Here is a 21,738-nt window from a genome sequence, read left to right as displayed (position 1 = left end):
AACTTGGTGAACCAGGACCTAACCTTCCCCCATCACCCGTGTGTTTATCCATCTTCTGTGATCTCAACATCAATACAGACCATGATCTTCTAAGGGCAGACACACAGCAGTTCAGCTGGAAAGGAAAAGTAGCTTGACACCCATACCCAACAGGAGGTCAAGCCAAGAAATGAAGTATTAAGTGAGTCCAAATCCCGCCACTATAGCAGACAGGGCGCATTCCTCAGGGATCCACACAGAGAGACGGCATGTACTACCGGGAGCTGGAGAGGAACAGGGCCAGGGGGCACCGCAGGCCTGAGCAAGAGCAGAAGTTAAGGCAACTTCAGAGAACAAAAGCACAAATAAGTGATTAACAAAAACCATCCTTGACACTGGTGCCTGGGTTTTAAACCCATCTGCAGGGCAGACATCCGGGAGGGCCAGGGCGTAAGACAAAACAGCAAGGTACTGGGAAGGGCTCCAGTGCAGACCCATTCCTAAGTCACGAGGAATATCAAAAGAAGGAAAAGCAGAAGAATGTGTATGAAAGAGCCTGGGGACTACAGACAGCATTCCTCCAAACTACCCTAGCTCTGCCTAGCCACTGCATGATCAGGAGCAAGTCAGCAGGCTCTTTGTGACTCAATCTCTCTCTGATTTGAAGATAACCCTAGTAATGTTCCGACCTAAGCTGTTTACCAAGCACCTACTGTGCACAAAGACACATGGCAGCCCTGCAGTTAGGACAAGTCACACACAGACCCCACTTTTCAGAGCTTATATGCTACAAGGCAAAATAAGACAACGCAAAACAAGACAAGGCATCTGTAAGAAAAGGAGGGAGAGAATCCAGTTGTGAGCAGTATGGGAGTTCAAGACTGTCTCCAGTTTGGGAACTCATTCAACACTCCTGAACATGAATGCCAGGCCCTGGAGATATGACATGAAAAATACATTGTCCCTGTCTTTGAAGAACTTGAACTTCAGAAGGAAAAATGGCCACATAAACAGAGTATTCACAAAACAATGCCTTGAGTCCTAGTACAAAAGCATGAATAAATAACTGTGCTAACAGAAGGAGTAGCTAGTGCTACTTGGGGGACCAGGAAGCTTTCTAGGAGGAGGTGACATCTTAGCGGAGTCATAAATGATGAGTAAGCTTTTGCCAGGTGAAGAGATCTGAGTGCATTTGCTGCCAAGAGAGCAGCTGAGTCCTGAGAGGACCCAGACCACCCCCACACCCCAGGCATCTGGCAACAAGAGGCTAGGCTGCGCAAGGCAGGCCAAGGACAGATGGAAGGAATCCACGTGGCTTTGTGGGAAAGGACAGATCCAAGCCAGGTCTGGAAGAACAACTACCAAGACACGTGGAAATGGGGCTCCATGAGACGAGGTGTAAGAATGTGCCCTAAAAAGGTCCAAACCATGATATGGGCTGTGGCTGCAGGTGTCCCAGAGCCAAGGAGTGTTCGAGAAGAATGCAGAAGCCAGGAAGGTGCTGGCTGTTCAGAGACAGCTTCAAGGAGGAGCAAGAGATTGAGGGAACATTGGCTAGAAAGAAGAATGAGACCCGTTCCAACCCTTGTAAAGTGGGAAGAAATGAGACCCAATATATACGTGAAGAGATGAAGCTACATTTAAATTAACTGCTGTAGGAGCAGGAAGAGAACACCTACTCTAGAAAACTGAGATGTCAGTTCTTAAATGGAAGAAATCTCTCAGTGGGATTTCAGGCTAGCAGCTCTCAACTGGGCGTGGGGAGGAGTTTGTGTGCATCTTACTACCCAAGGGTTTTTTCCTTCCCCCAATTCTCACTTTCCCTTCCCAAGCACATCAGAATGGTGGCTTGGAGGCAAAGCTGCCAGGGCAATTCCCTAAAACACAACTCCCCTCCCAATTCCAAGCATGAGAGTCCAAACCCAGAAAGTTCTGTAGACAACCCGGCCTTCCCCCTCCCTCAGGCCTTGCCTTTTCTTCGAAGGTGATACAGCAAGAGAAGAGCTCCAACACACCCCCTTTCTTTGCCCTGGGCTCTGACCTTGGGCTTGGTGCCTGACCCAGAGAAGTTAGGAAAGTGGGTTTTCCAAAGCAGACCTTATGGACTCTTACACACATACACACATATGCAAATTCCCAAAGGTGGCCAGCCCTTCAGCCAGCAGGGCCTCACACACTTCCCCTATCCTACAGAGCCCAGGGGGCTCCTCTCCACCCATAACTCCTTCCCCCATTCCCCTGTGTTCCCCGCTTCCCCTTCTAAAGGATCTCACCAGAGAGGCCTAAGAAACTCATCCAACCAGTTCCTGGGTAGAGGAGGGGCACCTTCCTGCCTCAGCTGGGAGGATACATGGACCAGAATTCAGACCGGTGGGGCAGTATTACCCAATCCCAAGTCTGGGGTGCACACGTGTAGAGACACAGCCCAGGAAGCAGCCTCTACTCCTGGAAATGTGAGGCCTTGATTTGGGGTCGATCTGCCCAGACCTCCACGCACCTGCTGCTCAGAGCTATGAAATGGTGGGTACCAGGGTCAGGATCGGGGTCTGCTGCCCACCGGGGAGGAGACAGGGCAGGGGAATAACCTCCTTTCAACTGCTCTACCAGCTGCCGCTTGGTTTGATCCAAAACAACCACCCTCTGTGGATTCTGGGAAAAGGAAACATCAGGAAGAAGTGGGAAATTAACTCTGCTTGTGTGTGTGTGTGCGTGCGTGTGTCTGTGTGTGTGTGTGTTTGTGTGTCTGTGTGTGTGTAAGGTCCTACATGACCTTCTCTAACCACCCAACTCCAAATGTGCAAGATGAGAAGCCCCCCTGAAGCCCCCAGCAGAACCAAAAGGACTGTCTTGCTGTCACCCAGCCACATGACAGTTCACTAAGAAAAGCGGTTCACCTACACCTGCTCCCTTTATGGTCCTCAGTGTCTAACCCACAGGGAAAAACCTGCCTTTTACCCCAAAGCCTGTGATTGGCTGGGTTTCCTGGGGGAAGTCAGGCAAGGCTTAGAGGCCCAGAGTTGAAAGAGTCCCCATCCCACCCGATTCCTATCCCCTGGCCTGGCCCCAGCCGGGTACCTACCGCTTTCCTCAGGAGGGCTCCCATCCGGGCACCACGAGGGTGGCAAGGGGCCGGGCAGCCGCATTGTCCCCAGCACTGGCAGCCCAGCAGTTAACAGGGTTGGGGTGAGCAGTGAGCTGCCACCAACAGCCTCGGGAATTAAAGCGCCCGCCGCCTCCTGCAAAACTTCGTCAATAAACGTTCTATTCAGAACCAGTTCCGCGTGTGGGTCATACTTTCTGCATTTCTCTCATTCCTGATTGCTGGGGGGCCCTAGCCCAGGAAATGCAACTTCCCGACACAATTCTGCAGGTCCCCGCTGGGTAAAGACCCAGGCCACAGCCCTGGGAGGTGAGGGCCACAGGGCTGAGGACCTGCACAAACCTCCAGCAATTAAGCACAGGGGATACTAACTGCAGGAAGTCACATACTGAAGACTCCAGAACAAAGCCAGATCATTCACCAGCACAACAATGCTCTGTTTATGCAGCACCTCCCCCACCCCAGGCCCTCGAGGCTGAAAGATAATTAACCCTTCTGCCCTCACAATAGTGGCGGCAGAGAGGATGGGCAGGTGGCCATCCCTATTTTACAGGTCAGGAAACTGAGGCACAAGTGGCTCTCCAAATACCTGGCTGAAATAACCCCAGCTAGCACTTATTCGAGTATACCAGACATAAGGCAAAACACATTCTCTACATAATCTCCTCACAACACTCCGGTACCCAGGGCCATACAGTCAGGGAAGTCGGGGAGCCAGGGTTTGCTGGAATCCACAGTCCCTGTGCCTTTCACCAGTCTCTCCACAACCTCCCACAGGGTCCGAGAGATGAGCAAAGAAGGCCATCTCTCACCATTCCTAGGAATGCTCTCACGTGCTTTTTGCTTGTAAGTAACACTTTTTGCTCACAACAAGTTCCTAGAGTATGGGGCAACCTCAGAAAGGAGCCAAAATGAACTCACCTGGGAATTCATAACTCACCTGTAGATGCCTCCAGAAATGGTATGTAACCAGCAGTAGACAACCCCAAGACACAGGCCTTCCTTCTCTACCCACACACTCTTGCAGTGGGGGTACCAACCTGCAAGGGGTCTCAGTGAGTAGCAAGTATTCCAAGCTGTTTTCTCTGAGTGTTCTGTTGCCTCAACTCAGTAACAACCTCCTAGAGGTAAGAACCAGGTCTTCCAGCGTTTTGTGCTCTTTTTTCCCCCAGGTCCTCTGGCACTCAAATCCCTACTTCTCATTTTGGCCACTGTGTGAAAACGTGCCAGAAGAAGGCGGAAGCACACAAGATGGATGGTATTTGGGGGGCTTTTGTGCTGGGGAAAAAAGGCATCCCCAATGGGAGCACAGGTATTAAGTTTGGGAAGGGAAGGCCAAGCTGTTCACCTCCTCTCTGCTGCCTGGTCATACCCAGCCCAGAAGAAAGCTTCAGAATCATGGCTGGGATGACTTCCTGTGTGAAAAGAAGACTACTCAAATTCACTCACATTTATTGGCAGTATAAACCATGTGCCATGTGCTAGGGACACAGCAGTGAATAAGACAAATCCTCATTCTTATGGAGCTTACATTCCAGTGAGGAAGACGGCCACAAAAAGGTAGACAAATAACTAATACATTTTTGGAAAGTGTTTAAGTGCTATGAAAAAAATAGAGGAGGGAAAACAGAGTGTGATTGAGAGATGGGAATTTCCACTAGCTAGGGAGGCCTGGGAAGGCATTAAAGAGGTGACTCTAGAGCAGAGACCTGTATTGTAAGAAGCAGCCAGACACGTGAGGCACTGGGGGACGAGCCTTCCAACAGTCTTTTCCTCTACCCCACCACAGCCATCCACTCACACGTCTCCTATGCCCTAGACCTCATCATCACCAATAAGTGCACGCTTCCAAAACCTTGCTTTGAAGTATCTCATCTGAAATTTCAAACCACACAAGGAAACAAACTATCATAAGGAAGTCAGAAAATGGAACAAACTGGCAGTCAAAGAACTAGAAATTAAAGAATAGGTCTACAAAAGATGTTTAGAGATTAATAGTTTAAATGATTGGAAATACAAAAGAGATAAAAACCTTAATTAAAGAAGATGATAGTACAAGGGGGTAAGGAACGGGCCAATTAGAAAAAGCAATACATGAAAATAAAATATTCAATATTGAAATTTAAAACCCAATAGTTAAATAGAAAATTAAACACAGCTAAAGAGAGAATTAGTTAAGTGAAAGATAAACTAAAGAAATCATCCTGAATTTAATTCAAAGAATTAATATAGGAAATATAAACATTAATAGACTTAGAGGTCCACAGAGGAAAAAAAAAAAAAGGAAACGGGGGAAGGTGCAAATTTCAAAGAGATAATGTATATGAACTTTCTAGAACTAAGGATAGACTTTAGTCCTCAGATTGAAGGCACACACCAAGTTAAACTTCAAATAAGCCCACATTCAGACATATTGTTTTTGTTTGTTTGTTTGTTTGTTTTTTGAGACAGAGTTTCGCTCTTTTTGCCCAGGCTGGAGTGCAATGGCACGATCTCGGCTCACAGCAACCTCCGCCTCCCGGGTTCAAGCGATTCTCCTGCCTCTGCCTCCCGAGTAGCTGGGATTACAGGCATGTGCCACCACTCCAGCTAATTTTGTATTTTTAGTAGAGACGGGGTTTCTCCATGTTGGTCAGGCTGGTCTTGAACTCCTGACCTCAGGTGATCCACCTGCCTCGGCTTCCCAAAGTGCTGGGATTACAAGCATGAGCCGCCGCGCCCGGCCATATTGTTTATAGTATAAATGCAGAACACCAAAGACAAAAAATATCTTAAAGGATGATAAGGAAATGTCATGAACTATATGCCAATGAATTGGATAACTTGTATATAGTATAAATGCAGAACACGAAAGACAAAAAATATCTTAAGGGATGATAAGGAAATGTCATCAACTATACGCCAATGAATTGGATAACTTTGGTGAAACAGACAAATTTCTAGAAGGGCACAAACCACTGACAGATTTAGAAAGAAAAAGTCTAAACAAGAGATTAAATTTGTAACTTTAAAACTTCCAATAAAGAAAAGCCCAGGACTAGATGGCTTCCCTGGTGAAGTCTACTAAACATTCAAAGAATAATTCATATCAATTCTTCACAAACTCTCACCCCACAAAAAAACAGCAGGAAATACTTCCCAACTATGAGGCCATTATCCTGCTATCAAGACCAGACAAGGTATCAGAAAAACGAAACCTACAATCCCACATTCCTTATAAATATACACACAAAAATCCTCAACAAAACACTAACAAATTGAATCTAGCAACCATAAAAAGGAATATACATTATGACCAAGTGGGATTTATCCCAGAGATGCAAGATTAGGTTAACATCTAAAAATTAATTAAAATAATTCAAGTTGATAACAGGATAAAGTATAAAAATCACCTGATCACTTCAATACACCCAGAAAAAAATTTTGACAAAACCCCACACTATTCTATGATAAAAACACTCAACAATCTAGGAAGAGAAGAGAATATCCCCAATCTTACATGGAGCATCCATGAAAAACCCACAGGTGCATCATACTTAATGGAGAAAGACAATGCTTTTTCACTAAGATTAGTAAGAAGACAAGGATATCCACTCTTGCCACTATATTTGATATTGGAGTTCTAGCCAGGGCAATTAGACAAGAAAAAGAAATAGAAGAGATCTGGGTTGAAAAAGAAGAAATAAAACAATCTCTATTCATAGATAACATGAACTCGTATGTGGAAAATCCTAAGTAATCTACTATAAAACTATTAGAACCAATAAAAGTGTTCAGCAATGTACCAGAATACAAGATCAATACACAAAAGTCTATTTTATTCCTGTACCCTAGCAATGCGCAATCATAAAATGGAATTAAGAAAAGACTCCCATTTATAATAGCAGCAAAAAGAATAAAATACTTAGGAATGTATTTAACGAAAGAAGTATAAGACTTGCATGCTGAAAAACACAAAACACTGTTGAAAGAAATTAAAGAAGACCTAAAAGACATTCCTTGTTCATGGAATGGAATATTCAACATTGTTAAGATGGCAATACTCAACAAATCAATCTACAGATGCAATACAATCTCTATCAAAATATAGTTGATTTTTTTTTTTTTTTTTTTTTTTTGCAGATATTGACAAGCTGATCCCAAAATTCATATGGAAAAGTAAGGGACCCAGAATACCCAAAACAACCTTGAAAAAGAACCAAGTTGGGGGACTCATACATCCTGATTTCAAAACTTACTACAAAGCTATAGTTATCAAGATTATATGGCACTGGCATAAGGGCAGTTATATATATCAATGAAAGAGAATTGAGATTACAGAAACAAAACAACACATTTATTGGCAATTGATTTTCAACAAGGGTGCCAAGACAATTCAATAGGGAAAGAATAGTCTTTTCAACAAAAGGTGCTAGGACAACTGGATCTTCACGTGCAAAAGAATGAATCTGGACACCTATTTCAAACCATATACAAAAAAGTCAAAATGGGTCATAGACCTAAACGTAAGAGCTAAAACTGTGAAACACTCAGAAGAAAAGATAGGAGTAAATCTTTATGAACCTAAGTGAGCAATGGTTTCTTAGGTACAACACCAAAAGCACTAGCAACAAAAGAAAAAATAAATTGTACTTCATCATCAAAATTTTAAACTTTTGTGTTTCACAGCATACTACCAAGAAAATGAAAAGACAAATCACAGAATGTGAGAAAATATCTGTAAATTGTTTACTTGACAATGAACTTATACCCAGAATATATAAAGAACCCTTACAACTCAATAATAAAAAGAGAATTCAATTTAAAAATGGGCAAGGGATCTGAAGATATTTCTCCAAAGACACTATACACATGCCCAATAAACACATGCAAAGGTATTCAACATCACTGACTTTGGGAAATGCCCCTGGAACCATAATTAATACTACTTCATATCCACTAGGATGGCTAAAATCAAAATGATGGACAATAACAAGTGTCAGTAAGGATCTGGAGAAATCAGAACTGTTGTACATTGCTGGTGGGAATGTAAAATAGTTAAGCCTATTTGGAAAACAACTTAGCAGTTCCTCAAAAAAGTTAAACATAGAGTTACCTTATGACCCAGCAATTCTAATGCTACGTATACACCTTAGAGAGCCGAAAACATATGTCCACACACAACTTGCACATCAATGTTCATATCAGCAGTATTCATAATAGCCAAAGAGTGGAAACAACTCAACAGAACATCAGCTGATGAACAGATAAACAAAATGTATGACACCCATGCAAAGGAATATTATTCAGCAGGAAAAAAGAATGAAGTACTGATACATGCTACAAATGGGTGAACCTTGAAAACATCAGGCTAAATGAAAAAAGTCACAAAAGATTACATATTGTATGATTCCATTTATATGAAATGTCCAGAAGAGACAAGTTTGGAGCCAGAAAGCATATTAGTGGTTGCCTAGGACTGGGGGAAGGGGAAAATGAGAAATTACTGCTAATGGGCACAGGGTTTCTTTTGGGGGTGATAAAAATGTTTTAAACTTAGTATGGGCCGGGCGCGGTGGCTCAAGCCTGTAATCCCAGCACTTTGGGAGGCTGAGACAAGCGGATCACGAGGTCAGGAGATCGAGACCATCCTGGCTAACACGGTGAAACCCCGTCTCTACTAAAAAATACAAAAAAAAAAACTAGCCAGGCGAGGAGGCGGGCACCTGTAGTCCAGGCTACTAGGGAGGCTGAGGCAGGAGAATGGCGTGAACCTGGGAGGAGGAGCTTGCAGTGAGCTGAGATCCGGCCACCGCACTCCAGCTTAGGTGACAGAGCGAGACTTCGTCTCAAAAAAAAAATTAAAAAAATAAACTTAGTATGGCTCTGTGGCACAATGGACAGCACATTGGACTTCGAAAAATGTTTTAAACTTAGATAGTGGTGATAATTGTACAACACTGAATATACTAAAAACCAATGAACTATACACCTTACATGGGCAAATTTTAAAATACGTGAAATACATCTCTACAAAGCTATAAATTAAAAAACAAATATATAAATAAATAATGAATATCATAAAAAGAAACCAGTCAGTAGGAAATAGTACAGATTATTAAATAACCAGTGCCGGAAAAACTGGCTATTCCTCTGGAAAAAATAAAATCAGTTCCATCTTACAAGGTTGAGTGGTTTTCAACCATGGCTATACAGAAAAGTCACCTGGGGCATTTCACAATCATGCCTGGGCCCTACCCCCAAGATAGTTTTATTTTATTGGTCCAATCTGGAGTGAGACTCAGGCAGCAGTATGTTTGTTAAGCTCCTCATGGGGTTGTATATGAACCAGTGTCACACACACAAAAATACATTCCAGATGAATTTTAAAAGTACGTGTGGGAAGCAGAAGTTAATTTTAGAAGAAGGTCTGGTGTGGTGGCTCATGCCTGGAATCCCAACACTTTGGGAGGCTTAGGCGGGAGGATCTCTTGAGCCCAGGAGTTCAAGACCAGGCTGGGCCACATAGTGAGCTCCTGTCTCTACCAAAATTTAAAAAAAAAAAAAAATTAGCTGAGTGTGGTGGCAGCGCCTATGGTCCTAGCTACTCAGGAGGCTGAGGTGGGAGGATTGCTTGAGCATGGGAAGTCTAGGCTGTAGTGACGCATGATCGTGCCACCATACTCCAGCCTGGGTGACAATGAGACCCTGTCTTGACAAAAAGAAAAAGAAAATCAACACTTGCCAGATCTAGATGGTGAGAACATGGGGTTGGGATAGGGGCTCCTATGCAGGCATGGGCCCCAGCCACCCTGGAGACCAGCTGGAACAACAGGCACCAAGGCTGCACAGCACAGCATCATTTGCCAGTATCCAGACCCAAACAAAGGAACAAAGCTCCAGATGGAAAGAGCCCTGGGATGCTTGAAATTGCAACTCCTCTCTGTCATTTTCTGGCTTCAGAAAGTGCTGTGTGACACCCAGGTAGGTGCTTACAATGTAAATGCATTAAAAGCACTCTGGTTTCAACTGAGGCAAACACCCTTTGGGATAACTGGCAATCTACTTGGGTGGAGCTGAATTAAGATTGGACCATTCAGGCTCTACTGTAACACAGTCAAACCTTGGCCAGCTGGAACTCCTGTGGAGAGAGGGCGTCCAAAAAGCAGCATTTGCAAGAGCGCGCAGAGTTTCAAAACAGTATGGGCTAGGGCTAAGAGCGTGCTCCAAAAGTTCAAACCCCATCCCTGCCAAGTATTAGCTGAGCGATCCTGAGCAAGTTACCCAACTCATGGGGACTCGGTTTCCTCATTTGGGGGTAGGAGAAGGGGGTAAACCACCTACCTGGCCTTGTTGAAAGGATCAGTGATATTATTACCTAAGTATCAACACTTAAAATTTTAGCCAACCTGACTGAGAATCTTTTGAAAATATGTTATACACTTCCCTGCCTTCCTAAACAGAGTCAAGGGAACATAATTTAACCCTTTCTTGATGATTCTGGGTCACAATTACCAGCAAAGCATAAATTATCAAACTGATGATCCCCAGAGACCCAAGGAGTGCCAAATCATTCCCTCCAAGCCCCCTCCCTCCAAAAAAAAAAAAGATCTCTGGCACTTCTGCTAGCACTTGCTTTTCCTGGAGTTTTTATCTCAGTCTGCTCTCACTGCCAACTTTGCACTGTAGTCATTTTTTCCCCCTCAATGCTGGTTTCTTTATCCTCTTTCGTTTTTTTTTTTTTTTTTTTAATTTTTTTTTTGAGACAGAGTTCCACTCTTGCTGCCCAGGCTGAAGTACAATGGCGCAATCTCGGCTCACTGCAACCTCCACATCCCAGGTTCAAGCCTCCTGAGTAGCTGGGATTACGGGTGCCCACCACCATGCCCGGATAATTTTTGTATTTTTAATAGAGACGGGGTTTCACCATGCTGGCCAGGCTGGTCTCAAACTCCCGACCTCAGGTAATCCACCGGCCTTGGCCTCTCAAAGTGCTGAGATTACAGGTGTGAGCCACCACGCCCGGCCTTTATCCTCCTTCATTTGCTGCTTCTTCCAAGCTTGAACACAGCATGACACAGCTTATATGTGTACATTAAACAGGGTCTGAGGAGGCTGGTATGAATAAAAATGTAAGAACTTGAGTCCTTGACTTCTTGGCTACATGCAAATAAGCAAGGGTGCTGGGTGGCTGAGTTCCAAATAAGAATTTAGGGTAGAAGAGTTGTTATTGGATATTGTGGAACATATTACGGGAAGAACTATATCCAACGCTATAAGTACACCCTGCTGTCCACTTTGGGGCCACCTTTCATGGGAGCAAAATGTGTAGCAAGCTTTTGAAGACAGGTCCCAATGACTGTAGGTCTCCTTCTTATACACGCTGCAGGAATACAGGGTTTCCTGCCCCACTGTCAGAACAGCTGACTACAGGTTAACTTCTTGGAATCTTATGGACATTCTTTGTCAGGAACAGAACATTCATAAAGAGTGTGAGCATTTCCTTAATTCCTAAGGTCTCATCACACAGTAGGGTTTTACTTATTAGACAAACACTTATTGGAATCCTACTGTACAACAAGCACTGGGGAGGTAGCAATGAACTGGAGGAATAGAAGCTGTATGAGAAGACTGGTTCCTTTCCAATAAATAGTACACACACACACACACACACACACACACACACACACACACAGTCTCACAGACTGGGAAGTAAAGGATGTGAGTTTTTAAGAGCTTCCAGCACCTGTAGAACCCATCTCTCCTCCTGGGACCCTGTTCCCAAGGTAAAATAGACTTCATTCCTCCTGCATCTTTCTCTTCCAGTCCCAGCCCAGATTCTGGCAATAATCAGATCAGCTTCTAGGACCCCCAAACTGTGTTTCACAAAAGGCTGCATGCACAGCTACCACTGTGCCCACGAGAACCCTATTCAGGTTGGGTTCAGCCCAAGTCTGCTCAGCATGAAAGACAGTGCAAGTCCTTAAAAATCCATTCCTTGAGCTTACATAGGGCTCCCTCCCCGAAGGCCGGCCGCGAGAACTGTATAAAGCCTTATTCTCCTTAGTGCTTGCGTTCCCAGATGGCAACAGCCCTCCCAGGGCTGGACTCGACCCTACCACTACTTTCTTCTCCCTAATCCCATGGAACAAAAGCTGCAGCAGATGAGACCACAAGCCCAGAATACCCTCAGGGTGGGACCCCAGCCCAAGCCCATCACTCCCTGTTGATCACACTTTGTACCATTCTCAATGCTATCTGGGCACAAAAATGAGTCCAGTACCGTTCCTGTCCCCTAGATAGCAACCCAGTTAGCATGGCCAACCTTTATCCCCAGGCAGCTGACAGAGGGGCTACCAGTGGCTCTAGATGGGCCCCCTGCTGATCAGTTTAGTCCACGTTGTCCAGTTTTCTTTCTCCTAACTTCAGGTCACCCAACACTAACATGCTTGGGGCTGTTCAGGCTCCTCTTTGCAACTTCCTCTGATATCAGATCATCTAGGTTTTACCCATCTCCAGGCACCAATTGGCAGGCCCAGGAAGTTCCTTCATCACAGGGCCTGCCTGGCTGCCGAGTGTGCAGCGACACACTTGGGGGGTGGGGCAGGGGGTGGAACCGGCCATGACCACTTCCCTAGGCCTCACCCTCCACTGCCTATCCCTCACTTCCTGAACTAGGGCAGGGTCCCAGGAAGCCACTCACCACAAACTTTGACAGCGGTACTTTAGATTACACCCCTCCCTTTGTAGGCCCATGGTTCCAGCAGAGGGGGGCGGAGACTCAGCAGATCAGCTGGGTAGAAGGGGCTGGGAGCTAGGCAGCCAACCCTGAGCTCTCATTGTGTCTGTCACTCTATTACTTTAAATTCTGGTCCATGGCAAACCCTTATTGAAAGTCTTCCAAGCCGTCTCAGAGCCTCCACCAGAATCCTCCTGCCACCTTTCTGGGCTTTCCTAGGACAGCTCTACTCACCATCTGCCCCCTCCCTCACTTTCCCTACCCCTTGTCCCCGCGCCCCTCTGCATCCGACCTCCAGGCATAATTTACCTACTGGAGGCTGGGGGAGGGGTGGACAGCCTTCCCAGCAGTGAGGCAGAATAGGGAGGTCAGGGAGAAGGTGTGATTCATTGAGTCTGGCTGGAAGCAGGGGGAATTCCGAGCAAGAGGGGGGTGGTCAGGGCTATCCTTGTCATCCTATCTGTAGGATGCAGTGGTGGGGGTGGGCATAGCACGTACCTGGGAGTCCCACGTCCTCAGCCATCTGCAATCTAGGGTAGGGCAGGAAAGGCTCCCTAACTAGAAAGTTTTTGCCAAGGTTTTCTATTTTACCCTCCCTCTAATTCCCCACTCCTGCCCAATACCTAAAATGAAAAGCTTTGCACCTACAGTCCTTAGCAATGGCATTAAATATCTCATGCTACCCCTGAAGAATCTGGTTGCAGAAATAATTTATTGAACCTCTCTCTAGTCTTTACTAAGCATTCAACATACGTTATCTCACTGTACATTGCCACGATGCCGCATGTGGTAAGTATGATGACTAATTCCATGTTAGGTGAGAAACACAGCTCAAAGGAATTGAGCACCACATCAAAGGCCACACGGCTGGTGAGCTGTCAAGCCAGGGATTTGAAACCAAGGTGTGTCCAACTCCAAACCCTGTTCCTCGATGCCACAGTGGGATGAACTGGCCTTCAAGGAAGAGAAGGCAGAGATGAAGGAAAATACCTCCTTCAGGCATCACCTCAAAAGTACCTTCCTCCTGGAAGCCTCCTTGGCCACCCTATCTAAACTGTCACCTCATCCCTTTCATGACAATTCACACCTACCTTCCCTATAATATTTTTTATTTCTGTTTATCACTAACACACTTGCTATTTCAATCTTGTTTATCGTCACTTTTGCTAAAGTCAGCTCCATGAGGTCAATAATTATTGCATATTTTCTTCACTGCTGTGTCTTCTGCATCTAGCATTCATACATAGTAGGTGCTAACTCCTTAACTGTTAAATGAATGGAGTATTTTTAAATAGAACTAAGGGGCATGAGTATTGGGGAAAAAAGGTGATCCGTTCATTCAGAGGAAGAAAGGAGAGATGAGAAAAGATGGTGTGGGAATCTGGCCAGAGGTGAGCTGGGGGGCCCAGATGAGCTTAACAAGAGGAAATGAGGGTCTGCCAGGTCCACTGGGGGCTCCAGTAGCCCCTTCCTCCTGGCAGTTGTGATTTCCAGCTGCCAGGGCCCCAGCTGGAGGGCTTCTGCTGGGGAGGGAGGGTGGAGCAGGGCGGGTTTACAGCCACAGAACAAAGGCCTGTGGACTTGCAGCTGGCCAGAGAGGCGGGACAGAGCAGTGGCCTGGGCCAGAGGGGTGGCCTGAGATGGGGGAGGGGGCACAGAGGAGGAGCTGAAGACAGCCCTCAGTGCAGCTGCAAAAGCAACAGCCTCCAGAGTCCCTGCAACCCCCAACACAACAGAGAATAGCCAGAGGGCTTCACTTTTAACCCTCCAACGCCAGGGCGGCCTGTGCTTGTGGCAGCACCCCCGGCTTACAGCTGGAACCTTCACAAGGTTCTGGGAGCTGGGAGAAGAGAAGGGGCAAGGCATACCTCTGCAACACAGGCGCCTTCCCCCTCCGGCCCTGGTCATCCCGCTGGCCGTGGCCTTTGGCCTCTTCCGGCGTAAACAGTGACCCTGGGATAGCTGCGGATTTGGTAAGGCAAATGTTTACTCTGGAGCTGCGATATTAAGACCAGGGTGTTTTAAACATCCACTAATGGCTCCTGGTGTCTAACAGCTCCTTGTGGCACACACGTGGGACATAGCCAGCAAATTGTAAAACCCCTAAGAGACTCCCTCCCCATCCACTGTGAGCCCTTTAGTTTTAACAGAAGTTTATGGAGCACTTTCCACAAATGAGGCTTCCTTTGATCCTCACCACAGCTCCTATGAGGAAGAGCAGGCAAGTAATCCCACTTTACTCATGTGGAAACTGAGTCAGAAAAGATAAGTGAATTAGCCAGATCATGTTGGAAAAAACACAGATCAGACGATGAGGACAACGGAGCTCTGGTTTCTACTTGGCCAATAGGGTCCCAGGCTGAAATCACCTCACCCCTCTGGGCTCTGCTGCCTTCACGAATAAATGGAGTAGGCTAATCCAAGGGGCCTTCCAGCCCAAGTGACTGCCAGTCAACTCTATCAATCTTCCATGCTATGCAGAAGAGCCAGGTCTAAAACTAAAACTAAAAGAGTCCAGGCATAAACCCGTGCTGGACTACCAGGCCAGTGCTCTTTCCACTTTCCCTGCCATGCCACTTCTAATAAAAGGCAGTAGAAAAGCCCCCAAAGCAGCTCTTCAACCAATCACTCCCTCAGCAGCTAGGACTTGGCCTGGGGTACCTCTTCCCCCAACTCCCTGCCCCATCCCCAGGGCTGATTACCCAGGGAGCCAGTGGGTTGCCCCATCTTCCAGGAAGGGAGTGGGGGAGAGCAGGGGAGTGGGGAAGGAGTGGGGGACAAAGGGGAGGTGAGGTCATGGCATCCAGGGGACCAGCCCGGAACCACAGGGGAGAGATGAATAACAGAGAGATAAATGTACACTTTTGGTTCTCACTCCCTAGGTTTCCTCCTGGGGAACAGTTGGGGCTTAATCACTCAGGATCCCATCCTTGTTCAACAAAGGGGGCCCGGAAAGCCACATTGCTTAAGGCTAGGCGGTCGATGTACTCAGCGTGGAGCCCCTCCCCAGCTCCGGACTGTCATTACCCTCCCTGCTTATTATTTCTTGAGCAAGGGCCATGTGACTGGGCTGCGTGCAGAGGCACGGCTGGGGAGACTCTGGGAACCCCCAGTCCAGGTTTTCCTGTAAGGTGAATGCAGTGTGGGTCTCCTGCTGGGTGCCCCAGAGCAACGGACAGGCACCTACATCTGCCAACAGATTAGCGAGTGACCTCGAGAATCAAACTCTTTCGCGGCCGCCAACACCACCCTCCCCAAAAGCCACACCTCTCCAGCCTCCAACCATTCCATTTCCCCCTCTGTTCTTCCTTTTGTGTTCCAAAGGCGCCCCAAAGAGTCAGTAGCTATTTAAATAACGCCTTAAAAATTTAAGCTTGCGCGCCTTATCCTGGCTTTCCAAACCAAAGGGCTGGGTGTGGGGGTGCGAAGAACCAAACCGACTTCAGGAGTGGACGAGGTCGAGGCAGCCGGGTGCCTCTGGGTTTACCGCTCCCCGCTTCTGGCCCCCACTCTCCTCCCTCCCAGACAGGTAGCGGAGATTCCCAACAGCGAGCACCGTGCGGCACCAACCCGGAACAGGCTGCAGGCGCCTCCCAGGCTGGCAGGAGCCGTGGCTCGGGTCGTAGTGCAGAAGGGTCCGCCCGCCCGGCCCACAGCTCCAGCCAAACACCAGCCACCGGGCGCGCGCGGCCTCGCGGGCTTCCTGGATTTCAAACTGAGCCTCTCTGGAGCCGCCCGGCGCATTTTGCCCCTTTTGTTTCCGGAGTGGAGGGAAAAAAGGACAGAAAAAGTCTCCCCACACGACCCTCCTGCGCTCGCGCACTGTGCGGCAGGGTGGCCCGGGTCCTCTGTCGTCCCCGGTCCTCACCCTGCAGGGGGCTGACACGGGGGCCGCGAAGGGACTGGGGCCCCAGCGTGACTGCGGGCACCGCCGCTCCGCCGAATGCAGGCAGACAGAGGGGAGAGAGGAGAATCAGGGGACACTCACCGAGCGTTCGCCGCCCCGCGGGCTCGGGACACGCACGGCGTGCGGGGCTGCCCAGGTGCTGCCGCGACTCAGGCGCGAGTTTGAAAGTCGCTCTCGGGAGGGGCCGAGGCCGCCGGCAGCTCCCGCCCACCGCCAGCTCCTCAGCCTGCCAGGACGCGGTCAGTTGCTAGCGCGGCCCCCGGGGACCCCAGGCAGCGCGCGGCTTCCCAGCGCCCGGCAGGAAGTCGCGGAGCGGAGCCGGAGCTGCAGCGGGAGGGCAGGAGGGAGCGAGGGAGCGAGGGAGCGAGGGAGCGAGGGAGCGAGGGAGGGGCGGGCCAGGAATTTTTCCTGTGGGTGGAGACTCCGGCCCGCGGCTGCGGTCCAGCCATTGGCGGCTCTGCGGGGGCCGGGGGAACCTTCGCGGCTTGGCGAGCCAGAGCCGGGGTAAGGCTGAGGCGGCAGCGGGGCCTGGGCGCGGTTAACGATTAACGCCCTCAGGGTAATGAGCTCACACCACGGGATGGTCGGTCCCGCCGGCCGCCTGCCCCTCCCGGGCAGCCTAGATGCTCTAGGATACCAAGACGCACGTGGTGGGGTCACCCTGGTGTCACAGACCTGCTATCACTGCCTCCCGAGAGCGCATGTCCAGGCCAGAACGTACCCCTTGTACGGACAGGAAGCACCGGGCCCTGCTAAGGGGGCTGAGGGCTTTCCCAAGTGAGTCATCAGCTGGGATCGAATCTCGGGGTCCTGATCCTACCAGAGCTGACCATCTCCGCTTTTCCAAGTCAGAAAGGCATGTCTTGAATTCCTCACCATAACTCGGTCCCTGTGACGCTTTACAGTGGTAAATCCAAACCTCTGAGAAGCTGATGGGAAAGAGATAAAGAGATAACTTGAAGGCAGCTCCACAAGGAACTGTTAAATAGGAAAAATAAAACACAGAAACCTGGGTGATAGAGGATCCCGTTTTTATAAAACAAAGAGAACCGTTTGTCTTTATGTCTCTGTATATGACCGTGTGTGCATGGAAAGGTACACACCTGGAAACTGGGGGCAAGGGGTGAGGATGGGGGACAGAGACATTCAATATAGGCATGTTGGATATTGAGCAACAGCATAAATCCAAAAACCCATAATAATTCATCAATAAAGATCCTGAAGAAACGATGCTGTTCCCAACAAGCCCGGAGGAGGGAAGCCCAGAGTGGGGCCCCGGAAAAGTAACAACGCCCACTGTTTAGACGCTATCACTAGTTCCTTGGGAGGAGGAATGGGACGCTGATATCAGAACCACGGGGTATATTTGTTATCCGGATGTACAGCAAAAGATTTCTAGAGGTATCATTTAAAACAAAACAAGCGCCCGCCCCAAAATGCTGCTCTGGGCAAATGCAAGGTCCAGGTGATCTACTGGGAGGGGAGAGGCGGGGCAGGCGCGGAAGGAAATGGCTTTCAGGTGACTTTGAAACTGGATGCTGGCGAAGGGTGGGGTGAAGGCAGCGTCCTGGCTCTTGACTGCGGAGGAAGCGGTAGGCGCTCGATCTGGCAGGCCCAGAAAGCCGGGCCCACATTCCTTAGGGAGGGAGGGTGTGTTGGAGGCTCGCAGAGCTCCAGACTCGCGGACCGCGAAGGTGAGAGCAGAGATTGCAGAAGAGGGCCTCGGAAATAGATCAACTTACGCTGGGGCTCCACTAGCCCCCGCCGGCCAGGGGAAAAGTCACAAGTCTCCCTTCTGGCCTTCCAGGACTTGTGCGCACCCCTTCCAACCTCAGGCTTTCACCTTTTTTTTGTTTCTGCTTTCTTATCTGATTACCTGAATCTTACGAATGCTTTCTGGTCCGCTTCAAATTCCAGCTTCCAAAGAAGCCCCCTGACTTAACGAAGCCACTTGTGAGCGACCCTTCATTCCTTAGCCAGGACACGTTACAGTGTTAGTGGCAGTCATAACTGTGCTTTAGTGAATACTTACCATGCTGAGGGCCTGTGCTACGCTCTTAACAAACTGTGTCCCTGGATCTTCACAGCCACCTTGCGAGGTAGGAGGTGTCCTAATCCCCATCTTACAGACAGAACACCGAGGCTTAGGGGCAAGGAGCAGCTTGGCAAACATTACATAACCAGCAAAAGCAGTATTGGGCAAGTGCCTAGATGGGTCCACCATGAGTGTGCTTACTATGTATTAGCCGTTCTTCTAAGTGCTTTACAAAAACAACTGCAGTAACAAAAGGAAACTGAGGCAAAGTCACACAGCTAGTGAGTGGTAGACCTGGAAGTCATAACACGGAATTCTGCTCTTAACCACCACTGCTTCCAGTTTCTTTCTGACACTTGTTATACCCAATTCACTTAATTATAATACCTTATATTGTTTCTATGAATAATTGTTTTAATTTATATCACCTACTTCCTAAAAGGATTGTAATCTCCCTGTGGTGGAAGTCATATAGGAAGCATTCAGTAAAACAATGCTGAATTCAGCTGAAACAACCTAAAGAGTTTGTGAGAAATCGCACAGTCTCACCTTGGAGAATAAAACCCTGTGTCCAGGGCCAGGGGCTCCAGGCTGCAGCCCCTCCACAGCTCAGAGCCTCTTCCTTCCTACCAGTTCTTGTTGCAATGGCCTCACCCTGCTATTAAATCATTTATTATTATAATAGTACCTTCTCCCTCAGCAGTGCCTTTAATCCAAGATCTCAGGATGTTCTAACAAATACCGGTGAATTCACTTTCATAGTACCCCAGCTGAGATGAGGAGGTGGAGGTCTTCTCCCCACTGTATGAGTGAGAAAACCAAGACAACAGAAAATTGAAATCAGTGGCAGGGTTTACTCCCTCATCTCTTCCCCTCCTCCTTCCTAATTCTTGGCTGCCAATACTTGCATGAAAATTTCAAATCCCAGAGACAAAAGCCATTGAGTTTTCATAATAAAGGACATTTCCAGACTGTCATTTCAGCTGCTCTATTGTGGCAGACCTCAGGAGAGGGAGGGAACATAAGCCCAGTAAAGGTTCCCTGGGGCTCTGTGCTCCTGGCTCAGAGGAGCCATGCCTGGCTGGGATGGAGGAATGAAACCTCAAACATGGAGAAAATCCCCCTCAAAGGTGACCTGAAAAGCCCCACCAAGCTCTGAGATCTCAAAGATTCCAGAGTTCCAACTTGCATTTTAACAACATTTCTCAAAAATGTGAGCCACATGCAACAAAGGAAAAAAAATAAATTGGACTCACCAAAATTTAAAACTTTTATGCATCAAAGGATGTTAAGAAAGTGAAAAGACAACCCAAAGAATGGGGGAAATTTTTTGCAATTCATATATCTGATAAGAAACTTACTGAAATACACGAAGAACTCCTATAATTTAATAAAGGCAAATAACCCAGTTTAAAAACAGACAAGGGATCTGAATATACATTTCTCCGAAGAAACCATACAAATGGCCAATAAGCATGAGAAAAGATACCCAAGGAAAATGCAAATTAAAAACATAGTGAAATACCATTTCACACCCACTGGGATGCCGATAATCAAAGGTAGGTAATAATAAATGTTGGCCAGGATGTGGAGAAATTGAAACCCGCTTGCACTGCTGGCAGAAATGTAAAGTGGTGCAGCTGCTTTGGAAAACAGTCTGGCAGTTTCTCAAAGGTTTTGTTTTTGTTTTTTTGAGACAGGACCTCACTGTGTCACTCCGACTGGAGTGCAGTGGCACAATTCAAAAAGTTAAATATAGATTTACTATTTGACTCCACAGTTTCACTCCTAGCTATATACCTAGGAGAAACGAAAACACCTGTTCATATAAGAAGTTGTACACACTGTTCATGGCAACATTAATTCACGGATAATACATAAAAACCAAAAAGTAGAAACAACCAGGCCAGGAGTAGTGGCTCACACCTGTAATCCCAGCACTTTGGGAAGCCAAGGTGAGAGGATCACTTGAGCCCAGGAGTTGGAGACCAGCCTAGTCAACATAGCAAGACCCCACCCCACCTCTACAAAAAAAAAAAAAAATTTTTTTTAATTAGTTGGGTGTTGTAGTGCCTTCCTGCAGTCCCAGCTACTTGGGAGGCTGAAGCAGCAGGATAGCTTGAGGCCAGGTCAAGGCTGCAGTGAGCTATGATCATGCCACTGCACTCTAGCCTGGATGACAAGGCAAGACTCTGCTTCAGAAAAAAAGAAAAACAACCTAAATGTTCATCAACTGATGAATGAATAAACAAAATGTGGTGTATCTGTACAGTGGAATATTATTCAGCCATAAAAAGGAATGAAGTATTGATGCATGCATGAACCCTGAAAACATTATAGTAACTGAAAGAAGCTGGTCACAAAGGACCAACTGTTGTATACTTTATTTATATGAACTATCCAGAATAGGCAAATCCATATGGGGAGAAAGTATAGATTCCTGGTTTCCTGGGGCTGGAGTGGGGATTGAGGAAAGTTGGAAGAAATAGGGAGTGACTGCTTGCAGGTTCAGGGTTCTTTTTAGGAGTGATACAAATCTTGTAAAATATTCTGATGGTTGCACTACTCTGAATATACTAAAAAACTTTAAATGACCAACATAGTGAAACCCCATCTCTACTAAAAATACACAATTTAGCTGGATGTGGTGGCACGCGCCTGTAATCCCAGCTACTCAGGAGGCTGAGGCAGGAGAATTGCTTGAACCAGGGAGGTGGAGGTTGCAGTGAGCCAAGATCGCGCCATTGCGTTCCAGCCTGGGCGACAGAGCAAGACTCCCTCGTCTCCAAGAAAAAAAACAACAACAAAAAAACTTTAAATGGGAGGATTGTATGGTATGTGAAATATATCTCAATAAAGCTTTTTTTTTTTTTTTTTTTTTTTTTTTTTTTTTGAGACAGAGTTTCGCTCTTGTCGCCGAGGCTGGAGTGCAGTGGCACGATCTTGGCTCACTGCAACCTCCGCCTCCCAGGTTCAAGCGATTCTTCTGCCTCAGCCTC

At 47.3% G+C, this 21,738-nt stretch overlaps 1 protein-coding gene across 7 annotated transcripts in view; it reads right to left on the bottom strand.

The window, feature by feature from the left end:
- Nucleotides 1-17,229, bottom strand: part of PLEKHG3 (pleckstrin homology and RhoGEF domain containing G3) — a 42,200-nt gene extending 24,971 nt beyond the window's left edge. For 2 of the 7 annotated variants that reach the window (XM_037984124.2, XM_037984128.2), the window contains exon 1: nucleotides 3,059-5,125. In XM_037984124.2, the coding sequence (XP_037840052.2) occupies nucleotides 3,059-3,082 (24 nt within the window). In that variant the 5' untranslated portion in view covers nucleotides 3,083-5,125. Of the gene's footprint in view, nucleotides 1-3,058; nucleotides 5,126-12,383; nucleotides 14,638-14,665; nucleotides 14,760-16,785 lie in introns of those variants that run through there. The other 5 variants (XM_037984126.2, XM_037984125.2, XM_037984130.2 and 2 more) reach the window with 5 other exon arrangements.
- Nucleotides 17,230-21,738: the final 4,509 nt, after the last annotated feature.

The sequence above is a fragment of the Chlorocebus sabaeus genome, chromosome 24 (assembly GCF_047675955.1).
Source record: "Chlorocebus sabaeus isolate Y175 chromosome 24, mChlSab1.0.hap1, whole genome shotgun sequence".
NCBI classification, from domain to species: Eukaryota; Metazoa; Chordata; class Mammalia; order Primates; family Cercopithecidae; genus Chlorocebus; species Chlorocebus sabaeus.
The sequence above is the reverse complement of the archived record's forward strand: the minus strand, read 5'-3'. Positions and strand labels throughout refer to the sequence as shown.